At 39.8% G+C, this 12,595-nt stretch overlaps 1 protein-coding gene across 5 annotated transcripts in view; it reads right to left on the reverse strand.

Moving 5' to 3' along the window:
• Nucleotides 1–12,595, reverse strand: part of nhsl2 (NHS-like 2) — a 228,856-nt gene that overhangs the window by 106,828 nt on the left and 109,433 nt on the right. Inside the window, exon 1 of one of the 5 annotated variants that reach the window (XM_055007531.1) lies at nt 3,575–3,719. The exons of the other annotated variants lie outside the window; for them this stretch is intronic. Within the exon in view, the coding sequence (XP_054863506.1) occupies nt 3,575–3,599 (25 nt within the window). The 5' untranslated portion in view covers nt 3,600–3,719. Of the gene's footprint in view, nt 1–3,574; nt 3,720–12,595 lie in introns of those variants that run through there. 5 annotated transcript variants of the gene reach the window in all.

Raw genomic sequence — 12,595 nt, forward strand, 5'->3', positions numbered from 1 at the left:
TTGTTACTTGAAAGTGATTTATTTATTTCAGATTAAATGTTGTTCTGAATAAATTGCATTTTTTTTAAAAAGTAGCTTTTAACTTCATTTTCAAGCGCTGGCAAATTTAATCATAGGGCAAAACCTCATTTATTTCCCGATGCCATTCTAAATTAAATAAACCACAAATATACAACGGAACATTCCAAAAGATGAAAACTTTTCTTTGTATAAGCAGAACCAATTTAAGGAAGCTATAAATTGTCATTTTAGGTATCTTTAGTGTCTTCATTTGGACCACTTTCATCTGTAATCTTTGTAAAAATGCACCGGGGCTAAAAGATGGAGTACATTTCAGTATGGTTCTTTATTATAGGAGCAGCTTGATTCAATTTATAAGCAGGGAGATGATTAAACTGTGTGTTCAGACTGCAGTAAACAAGCAACAGGACACCGAATGCATCTGCTAGAGGCGATCAGGAACATAATGCTCTTTTGCAAATGGATATGAATGCTTGTATTTGTTGGGGAATGAAAATGTATTAAATGATGTGTATCTTTTCGCTCTGCCTTCGTCCTGCTCACAAATACTACAACCCATATCCTAAAAATGCTACAGAAAGTGTCACTAATATGCCTGTAAAACACAGAAAATATCAGCAAAAACACTCTAAACGACGCCAGGAGTGAGTTTTCTGAAGAGCAAATACCTCCAGTAGGCACTTTATTATGTAAATTAGTAGGCTTTTTCTTTGCTTGTTCACTTATTGCAATGCTGTGAACTACTCGAACATAATGTGTGCACATAAAATTTGAGAAACTCATCAAACCAAAAATATAAAACTGCACGTTTGAATGAACAGCACTCCTCTTTCTCCTTCCCCACATCCTTCCTGTCCTCATCTCTTCGGCCGTCACTCAGTCCATCGAAGCCGAGCCGATCCGGCAATCGAGGCGCCGCATTTAGCAACTCATCTGCATAAAAACTCAATGATTTCCCCTCCTTTCATTTTCATACTGCACTGAGCAGAAGAGGGGGAGACTCTGGGAGGAAGTGAGATAATGACAGGAACATGTGTTTGTGTCGAGTAACTGATGTATAAGCATGTGAAATACTGAGGATACGTGTGTGTTTCGGTTAACGCCTGGTTTTATTTTCCATATTGGAGTGGAAAAGAGAAACTGTGCACATGTCTCTGTGTGTGTGTGTGTGTGTGTGTGTGTGTGTGTGTGTGTGTGTGTGTGTGTGTGTGTGTGTGTGTGTGTGTGCCTGTGCGTATTGGATATTATTATAATAATAGCTGCTCCATTGGAATCCATTGTCGCCGAGCACAAAACCACACTGTGGAGTCAAAATGCACATTCAGCAACACACACAAACCACTATGCATGGATGTGTGTGTATGTGTGTTTGTGTACGTATGAACCACACATACACACACACACACACAGATGACCTCAGGTGACCTCGCTGACAGCCACGTGTGAAGATTTTGAGGGTGAAAAAGACAAGCAAAGTGCAAATTGTCAACTCCTCAACAAAGAGCCTTTCAGAGGTGACAACACCCACACAAAAACACACCAACCATGTAAGTTCAGGAACTGATTGCAAACGTCTTGCTGCACAGCCCAACTTTTCTTCAAAGAGCTGTGTTGCATGATTAATCATTTAGCGTATAAAATGCCAGAAAATGAGGGCTGCAGTCAACCAGAGACTGAAATCTATTGATCTCTGGGGGAAGAAACACTCTTCAGATGAACCAAATCAGTGACTTCACTCTACCTGCAGCCTTATCAGTGGAAATTAATCATAAAAAAATCTATATAAAGCTAGAAATTGCAGCATAGACACATTTAACCAGCTTTTCTAGTAAAAGAAGCTTTCGACACAGTAAACATCAAGCAATAATCCAGATGCTCAGGGACATAAACATAGATGGAAAGGATTTAAAAATGACAAAAAATCTCTATTGACAACAAAGTGCAGCAGTGACATTAAACCACAAAATTGGTGAGGAACAACCAATAATGCAAGGACTCAGACAGGGATGTGTGCTGTCACCTGGCATGTTCTCCTTGTACAGTGAAAACATCATGGGGAAAATACAAGGTTTACCGAGAGAATCTATCGGAAGGTTGTAACATAAATATCATACGTTATGTAGATGAAATAGTGCTGATAGCAAACAGTGAAGAAAACTTGCAAACCATAGTATCCATACTTAATACAGAGAGCCAAAAACTTCAAACATCTTGGAACATAAATAGTAAAATGTATATCTTATACGGCCAGAATAAGCAATGAAGATGAAAACAGCAAGCAACATTTTTTGAATACAACATAATGAAAGAGACCCTGGAATATATTGTCACACCTGGAAAAATTAATAGGAAGAGAGTATGATGCAGACAGAGAATAAAAATGATAGACAGACTGACAGCACGGCGACACGTGGAACGGGCAATTCAGAAAGCAAAAGACTGGATTAGATGGAGAGAAATGATCTCCTACGCTGAATGGCATGGCACTGGCATGGAACAATAAAACAGAATGCTATCCATCCAAGCACAAGAATTATCAAGGAACGCAGACAAGTTGTTCTTAGATGCTCTGTGATATACAAACTGCTGTGTCAAAGTTTAGCACTCAACATTTTGAGGTGCGTTCACAGGTAGTTTCTTCCTCCTGCTGCCAAAAGTAATAGATTAATCTTGGATGTTTTTGTAGCTCTTGTCAGTTTAGTTCTTTGCGAGCATATTGGCCAACAAATCGACCTGGAAAGTTGCAGTGAAAAATATTCCAAATTATGTCGTACAGCCAAGATGATGTGGTCAGTTTGCTTGTTTGATTGTCCTAAACATTAAAAAATGTCTTTATTTTGATGCATCACAAAAAACAGCATCGAATTATGGGCATGTTTGCCTACAAAACTACTTAAACTAGTTAATTTGCTATCCATTCTCAGATCACGTAATCATTCCCACTCTGATCTATTTAAGCTTTAACTAAATACTTGATGTTCAGCTGAATTTGGGGGATTTTGTATAGTATTATGTAAAGCACATTGAGGATATTTCCTTTTGATGAATGGCTGTAGTATTTGGAACAAGCAGATACAGAATATACATCTGATACTGTCATGCTGTGGGATGTAATGTGATTTTTCAGAACGAATAAGGAAATAAAAATTGAAAACTGCATGCTTTTTATTTGATATTTAAAAGATTTAATTAAGTTTTCTGCTTATAACAAGAAATTAAGAAGGTACTTACAGCTGGCATGTGCTGTGTTTTGTATATTTCCGTGCTTTTCAACATTTTTCTTCACTAACAACTTGTGAAATTCCTGATGCTGAAGACAAACACCAGCCAGCCAGAATGAGAAAAAACCACCAAAAATGTATGAAAAGCTGCATGTCAACGCACAGAAATGACACACAAATGCTGCATGGTCACATTACCCTCACTGATGTCAAGTGTAACATTCCTGAGGTTTTCTAATCGTGAGAAGAAGCTGAACTCCTCGTCTCAGTACCACTCTGTTACTGCTCCGACTTCTACCTCATTAACCCCCAAAAATGAAGCAGTCTCTTACCCAGCCTGCTCCAGAAAACTTCCATGTCTGAGCTCCTAAACTCTGTCCGGCAGCAAAACTTTCACATCCATGTAAGCTCAGAGGGAAAAGAGGAGGAAGAGGAGGAGGAAGAGGAGGAGGAGGAGAGACCAGCTGCCTACTGAGGTAAACCCAGTGACTCATTCAAGCTGAGGCGATGTCAGCAGCCAAATATGAGGGAGATATAGCAGCAGAGGAGGGGAAAGAATTGTGGAAGGAAAGCCTGGTTTCAGTCGGGGAGTGAGGAAAGAGAAAGGGAGGAAGCCAGCAGTGCCAGGAGTTTGTGCCGTCCCTCTTCCCCTCAAAACTTCCCCTCCAGCCTTCACCATAAACGAATCCACGAAGCATCTCATAGATCAGTCAGAAGGTCAATGGAGCTGATGAGCATGAAAGATCGCCTATTATCTGTCATGCACAACTTAGAAATCACATTCAAATTACAAGATTCTGCATGATAAATGACCACTGCAGTTGGTTTGTGTACTACCAGATTAGCAATATTTGAAGCTGATTTTGTACCTTAAACTGGTCAAACCACATGAGTAATGAGTGGAAAAAGTTCATTAACCCAGGAAGGAAACAACAGAGTGGCAAAACGGTTCACAGCTCTGGATTTTAAGGTGTTGAGAAAAGAAAAAGAAGAAAAAAGGACCTCACACTGACACACTGACACACATATATATACTTAAAAAAGCAAGTTCAAACTTCAACATTTGGCCGGAGCTATACAATCATCAAAACTGAACTTATTGGAAACTGTTCTGTCTATGTCCTCACCAAATTTCAAAGCTGTGAGAGTTTTATTTTTGGAGATTTTGAACCCTTAAAACCATCAAATTTCATAATTGTGGGAGTTTTATTTTTGGAAATATTGAACCTTTAAAATCACCAAATTTCATAGTTTTCTGAGTTCTATTTCTGAAGATATTGAACCCTTAAAATCACCAAATTTCATAGTTTTCTGAGTTTTATTTTTGCAGTTATCAAACCCTTAAAACAGCTTTCCAAGTGAGATGTTTTTTAAAGGGGGAATACAAAAAAATCTTGGGTCTGAAAACACAAAACTCTCAAAATTCTGCCAAAATATTTTACAGAATGCAGTTTTAGACCCTAAATAACATATAAGTAAACTTGAACAAGATCTAAGGCAGTGCACCAACATGCTTCCTGAATTCTGTCCAATGTGACACAAACTGACCCTGTTGGCCACAGAAATTTTATTGGTTTCCAGTGAGTTTGCTTCATTTCTAAATACTAGAAATTCCCATAAATGAGCTTCTCTGACATTGTGATGTTCCTGAATTATGGCAGAACACTGCGATGTATAATTGACCTTTTGGTTATAAAATGTCACCACTTCTAGACATCTATGTGGAATTTTGTCAAATTATCTATCAAAAACTTGTTTTGGGATGTTATAGTGACCTATGACTGTTGGCTACCAAAAACTAATTAGTTCATCCTCAAGTCCGAGTCGAGGTTTGTGCCAAAAACCTGAATAAATTCCCTGCAGGCATTCAAGAGATATTGCATTCATGAGAACAGACTGTACAGACAGACAACCCCAGAACACTATTCCTCCAGCCACAGCTGTCGCCGTTAATACTTTTGATTCAAGTCCAATCAGAGATGTTTTTCTGAACTTTCAACACTATCTTCCCTCTCCAAAGTGTAAGAAAGAACAAGTAAGTGGGTGTCAAGTCAAGGCATTTGGTCAAAGTAATATTTCAAGGCCAATAATGAACTTTTCTGCTCAACTAAATGATAGTGCTGAGTAATAATAAAGGAGTAGTAGCCTATAATCTAAAGTAGGGCAGTAGTGCTTTAGTTCAGATCCAATTTCATCTTCTTAGATGTAACTCCATCATGTGGGTCATTTATTTAAAAGTAGAGGAGTAGACTAGCTATGAAAAGTAATCTTAGTCGACTTCAGACTTCTGAATAATCACCCACATCTCTGATTTGACTTCAGATGAGCTACACATGGAAATAAGTCTTAATTTTTCTTTAAGCCACACTGACGAATCTACTGCTCAAACTGCAACCACAGCTTCCAATATATGCTCTCATTTCAGTAACACAGTATCGAGTTTCTAAAAGCAAGCACCATCTAAATTCAATACTTTCTGCCTCCTTTTCTTTTTCCTCCATCAGGTCTTTTGTCAGCGCTGCCCAGCTGCTTTCCTTCCTCTCCTCAACAGCGACTTCCTGAAAACGCTGGAGGTGACGAGAGCGACCGGCAGCGTCTGCACTTTGTGTTTATCCATGCAGGCTGCAGTGTGTGTGAGTGTGTGTGTGTAGGTGTCTTTATTGGTAATATGTAAGCCCAACCACGGCTTCGACCTGCAACATACCGCAATTATACTGGGACTTAAGAGAGAGCTTTACAGTTTCACTTTGTGAAATGACTGCAAAATCTCCAAACACACCTTCAACTTCTTGCAGCATTCAGCAAACACTTAATAATGTGATGCTAAATACACCAATCAGGCATAACGTTATGACCAACTGCCTAATGCTGTGTTGATCCCCATGATGTGGTCAAAAATGCTCTGAACCATTTGAGCTTGGACCAGAGGACCTCTCAGGGTGTCCTATGGGGTCTGGACCAGGACATTGGCAGTGGATCCTTTTGGTTTTTTTGCATTAGCAAAGACACTTAGGATGCACAGTTTGTTTGTCCATTCATCCATTTTCTACTGTCTGGGGCAGCAGATGACTCCAAGACCTGCCTTTACTTCACCTCCTCCAGTTTTTCTAGGGAGATACACAAAATGTTCCCAACCAGGTGGAGAGTCATAATCTCTGTAGGGTTTTCTAAGGCATCTATTCCTGGTTGGACAGGCTCAAAACACCTCACATCTGAGGAATCCAGGGAGACCGAAGCTTGAACCACCTAAACTGGCCTCATCTCTAAGAATTAGGACCAGATAAGACCAGACATCCAATGGAGGAAACTAATTTCTGTGATTTCTGTCCAAAGTTTGTAACCAAGAGTTTGCAGAATTCACCCATCACCAGCAAACAAGTGACTCGCTGTGACTAAAAATAAAAAGTGACCTCACACCAATCCGAAAAGGAGCATCTTACTTCCTGCTCATCTTCTGGTTGAAAGTTTTAAGTCTCCTGCATATGTGGCCAGAAACTTCTTCAGCAGTGCAGCAAAATGAGGATTTCAAGAGCAGAAACTGTCCTTTCAGTGGGTGAATGAACTCTATCGGTGCATCATACTGGAGACTCTGCAAGCAGGCGGCGCACAGCAGAAAGAATGTATACAATGAAATGTATAGCAGTGAGACTGTCCTGCAGAAGAAAAAAAACTTGCAAAGGACAAATTTGGTCAACAAAGTGGATGACAGCTGTTATTAATATGTGATATCTGGAGGTTTTGGGCGGTGAGCCCGCTGAGTGTGCAGATCTCCACCGCAGACAGCCGAATGATTAACGCTCCCTCCACCTTTAAATACAACAGCTGGGGTTCCTCTCAGCAAGGCACTAAACTCCCGACAGCGCCGGAGAAGCTGCCCAGTCGTCATTAACGCTGCGGCTGCAAACGGATTTGAAGCACAGTGGTGCAGAAGAACGAAGCCTGGGGAGGAGGAGAAGGTCTGAGCAGGATAAATTAAGGTTAAAAACGTCTCAGCAGCAGCACTGGAGGTGTTTCACTGCAGGCAGAAGAGCAAACTAACCAGAGCAAGTGTCGCTATGCAACCGAAATAAAGTCACTGATTACTTATTATAAGGAGGAAGGTAAAACAGAGCGAGGAAATGATAGATTGCATGTTTGAGGCATATATACAAACATTTGTTTGTGCTGACAGAATTTGTATTCAGTCACTTTGTGTGTTTGTGTGGACGGTGACTCAGCAGCAATGGTCATCGATTTTTGTCAACATTCTTTTACTCAGGCAAAAACTGCTTTGCAAACAAGAACAGGATCAGTGTCATAACGAAGGAAACATGAGGGAAACAAGTTGGCTACTGGAGAACTGGACTTGTATTGTCTCTATCCAGCATTTATATCGATCTCAGTTTAAAAATCAAAGCTTGTGAGTGCATAAACATCTAAATTCACAGCGTCAAGTAGCAGCTTTATGTCATTCTACTGACCACAGCTTTGCATATCATCTTTCAGCAGATTTAAATCATTTTCTAAAAGGGAACAAGTTAGCATCCATGATTTTTGCAAGACTAGAATTAAAAAATAATCAAAATGTTGAAATCTGAAAAGGACTAAATATTTTGTGGTGCTACAGAGACCAATCCTGTAAATTGCAGTAAAATCATCACATCATAATCTTTTTTAAAACTTATTTTAAGCTAAAAAACAAAATGCAGTATCAGTCAGAGTAGCCACAGTATGATTTTTTAGTTGCATATCAGCGAGACTAAACTGCAAAGGAGGCAGATGGACAAAGGTTCAGCAACAAAGACATTATGTGAGGTTAAAAGCACAGGTACATGCTGTTGTTAAAAAATGAGAAATTATAGTTCAACTTGCTGATCTGTCCAGTTTATCAGCACGTCAGCAGTTGGAGCTGCAGCCGAGGATGTGACACACAGCTGATGGAAGCAGTTAACCTTCACTAAAACCTTCAGACGCCTCATTGCTGCATCAAAAGTCATTCTCGGATCACAACTTAGATGGCACAGATGTCTTAAGCATTTTTATAGATTCAGTGTGAATCACACTTCCTAAAAATATCATCATCTCAGGGGTCCATCACAAATCAATCTGATGAGAACACATTAAAATAGACCTTTCTTCAAGCTTTAGCGGGAGACTGAAATGTTTTTAGATGAAATTCCAAGAACATTGTGTGTTTAACGCAAGATTTCAGCTGTATTTAAAAAGTAGCATCTGCTCTCCATCCTCCTCTGCAGCGACACACCATTAATTCTGATGAGCAAGAACAGGGATAAAAGCTAATGCCAGCCAGTAATACCACAGCCGATGCATTTTAGAGGAGATAAGCGAGCTGCAGCCGAAACAACTGGAGTCACGACCAACGGATCCTGTTCAATATTCTTTGTGCTGTTGTTCATACTGCGTTTTATAGTCAGATGCTGTGGAGGCTGAGCAGATATCGACTGATTAAACTCGGAGGGGGAAAGGGTCACAACTCGAGATGTTTCATACATGCATTCGGCCAAATGCTGTATTATTTTTGATAAAACTATTATGAGAAGAAGAAAGAAAGTGTTTCAGGTGCATCAAATACTTACAAAAGCAAATGATTCCAATAAGGATATTTCATTTTGGCTTGTAAAATAAGGTGAAACACTCACTGGACTACACACTATCAGCAATCATGCAGTTGAGGAGAAGGAAGAATCTGGGATACCGATGAAATCACAATGTGTGAGATAACCTCCTTAAACAGTATTGTTTTAGTCAAAGTCATTGTTTAGCTTGGTCAATATTTGTGCAACACTTCTATCACTCAAATAGGCAATGCTCTTTGAAGATGCATTTTTACATAGAATTGTTTGCACAAAGTTTACTTTTGTAATGTTGAGTACACAGGGTCCTCGGTTTACGACGTTGTCAATGTACGGCGTTTTGTCGTTACGTCCGAACAGATTACGTGGACCTAGTTGGCATGCGGAATGAACAAATACGTTGTCATGAGGCGCTATAAGACGGATTTGTTTACATTCGCTGGTTGTACGCCACCTTGGATTGTGCTATGTTTGCAAACATTTTTCATTATGGCTCCCAAGTGCAAGTCAGACTCTTCTGACGGCAGTGCTTTGAAGTGAAGTAAAGCCATCTCCATGGAAGTGAAATTAGATATAGTAAAACGTTCAAGTTGTAAAACCAATGACTCATACATGCATGAAAATCATTGGCATTCATGACTTTTCCGAAGAACTGATCTATATCGTGAAGCATGCGACGGCTTTGTGTACATTTTCGCCGGAGTTCCGACTTATGGCGAAAATCGACTTGCGTCGATCCGTAGGAATGGAGCTCTGATGCAAGTTGAGGACAACCTGTAATTCTGCAATACTTTTGTCATTGAGATAGGAAATGCTCTTTTAAGATGCATTTTTACATCAAATTTTTTGCACATTTGAAGTTTTTTTTAAATGTTCCCTAAGGTTGTTGTCTTCTGTGATCAGTTATTACTTGAAACACATTCGCCTCATTGATGAACTCTGGAAAAGTGGAGCACTTTTGGAGCTAAAAGTCAAGAGTTTCCAACAACCTTCAGTCCATACGGGAAATACACAAACACACAATTTATTAAAATGTTATCAGAGGCATATATTGGTTTGTACAAAGTCTACAGTCATTTTTATTACTGTATAAATAGATGGATAAACAACCAAATACAGTAGAAATGAATACTTCTAGAACCGATTCATCAGATGTTCAGACCATCCAAACTGAAACATCCGTATAGACGATATTATCAGAATCTAAAAGTTTCGTTGTTGCCAAATACTTCGAGTTAATCTGCAACAGATTAAAAATAGATATTGATAAACCATCGACCACACATTTACAATAGACATTAAAAATCAGGCAGATGAAATTGAAATTAAAATCATGTCATTGAGCCAATCAGCTGTTAGATTAGGTGAGTTATTTCCAATCATGCTCTGAGGCTATACTTGATGTCAAGTTGTCGATGATGCTGCGTTTACATGACGTCACAGCGAGCTGGACAATAATCTGCCAGCAGCACAAGCCAGTTAAACCAGTTAAACTAGTGGGATACGCCCAGCATGCAGCAGCAGATCAGTAGGCGACGCACACCCTGTTGTTAATGAATGGACAAACCAGTGAATGCATCCACACACACACACACACACACACACACACACACACACACACACACACACACACACACACACACACACACACGTACACGTGCTCAGGGGTCGCTGGCGGAGTGCCGGCCAGCATTCAATTGACCTGCTTTAACACCTGTACGGTCACCATGGCAACAGCAGCCCCCCCTCTCGGCCGTTTCCTGTCTCCTCCTCCTCATCTACTTCTTCTACTACTTCCCTCTCCTGCTTTCTTTGTCTCTCTTTCAGTAGCTCATCTTCTTCCTCGCTGCCCCTTGAATCGCCTCGCATCTCGCCTCGGATCGCTCAGTCGCCTCCTCCTCCCCACCTCCATCCAATTATCCCTGCACACACCCCTTCTCTTTGCCTCGCTCTCTCTCTTGCTGCAGGGTGCTGCCCTGCTGAAAATGACATCATCGGTTTGAAAATATATGAATGAACACGTCCGCCGTGAAGCCGGTCGCAGCTCTTGGCAAACTGAAGATATGGGAACAAATAACGACAGAGCAGATGGGAAAAATCTGGAAAATGTTCACATGCCTTTGAGCAGAGAGATGGCAACAAAGGAGGAGTGTTATCGGCTGATCACCGGGATAATGGCAGCAGCAGAGACGGAGGCATCATGTAGAAAATCTACAATTACTGTGAGCACTCGTGTCCGCCTGCCTTTAAAAGCAGCAGCCAGAAATGAAAATGAGAGAAGAAGGAAGTTGGAGCAGAAGGAGAAAGAAGAGGGTAAAAGATTAGCAGAGAGAAACAAGACAGAAAACCATTTTGATGCCTAAATTCCTGCCAGAATCTGGCTGAGAAATATCCAACTACACAGTTAAACTAAAAATACAACATTGTCTTCCAAAAATGACATTTGCATAGAGGTGGGTAGAGTATCCAAAAATTGTACTTAAGAGTAACGTTACTTCAAAATAATATCACTCAAGTAGAAGTAAAAAGTAGTCATCCAAAAAATTACTCAAGTAAGAGTAGAAAAGTATTTGGTGAAAAGACTACTCAAGTACTGAGTAACTGTTTGATTGTAATGTCCAATTTATTTTTTAGAAATGATGTGATCAGACAGACATAAACGCAAAATAATGTGCAAATTCTGGTATTTCCAAATAAAAAAAAAATAGCAAAAACAAATAACATCTTTACAAGAACAAGAAACACAAATTTTCCAATCTCTGTTTTTCACAGCATAAAGCTTTTGAAACAAGTACCTGTAGTAAGGTAACGTTTTTATGTTTGAACGGTGCAAACTGCTTCCAGTGACAAAATATACTGTATTTCACTTCCCTCCAAATGGCACAGGCTCAGTAGATGGAAAATAAAAATACAACTCAGGCTTCACTTCGCCCATGTTAGTAATCGTCTACAGAGATATCCATGCCAATGCTATGCTAATGTTGTTGGACTCATCATATTTCTCGAAAAAGCCCTCGTTTTTTTCATTCCCCGTCTGCTACGTGTGTAGAGTTTGTGCCGCTATGTATACATACATACATGCATACAGTTCGTATGTGGTCATGTGACTGCAGGGTGACGTCTGGTGAAACGAAGTCACGTGATTATTGTTGCTTCGTCTGATTGGTGAAACACAGTCATGTGGTAGATCCACTGGGGGCATCTCTCTGGCAAAATAAAGCAGATCTAATGTGGTAAATAAAAAAGTAATGAGTCGAGTGTAGCCCAGTGTAACGGAGTAAGAGTAGCGTTTTTTCTTCACAAATCTACTCAAGTAAAAGTAAATAGTATGGCAGAGTAAAACTACTCTCAGAAGTACATTTTTTTCGCAAAGTTACTCAAGTAAATGTAACGTAGTAAATGTAACTCATTACTACCCATCTCTGCATTTGCAGAATTACAAATATAATCTGGTAGCCCAAAAAACATTTAGTTTAATGGTATCAGGAAGTAACTTCTGAAGAAAAAGTGACAAACTCCAGAAATCAGACTTCTTAAAAAACCCTATAAAGTGTTGAACAGGTGAACTGGTTGCCTTCAATCACCCACATCTGCTGGACCAAACAAATAGAGGCAGAAACAAAGTAGGACAGAACAAAAAGATGGAGGAGAATCAGGTGGTTGGACCTCTAATTTATCAGGCGTTTGTTGTGAAAAGTATTTGTTGAAGAGTTATTTATTTCAAATCACTTGGAACAAACAGAAGAAAAAAGGGAATTAGCCGCTAATGTGAGAGGCAAC

Source organism: Amphiprion ocellaris, chromosome 23 (assembly GCF_022539595.1).
Source record: "Amphiprion ocellaris isolate individual 3 ecotype Okinawa chromosome 23, ASM2253959v1, whole genome shotgun sequence".
Classification (NCBI taxonomy): domain Eukaryota; kingdom Metazoa; phylum Chordata; class Actinopteri; family Pomacentridae; genus Amphiprion; species Amphiprion ocellaris.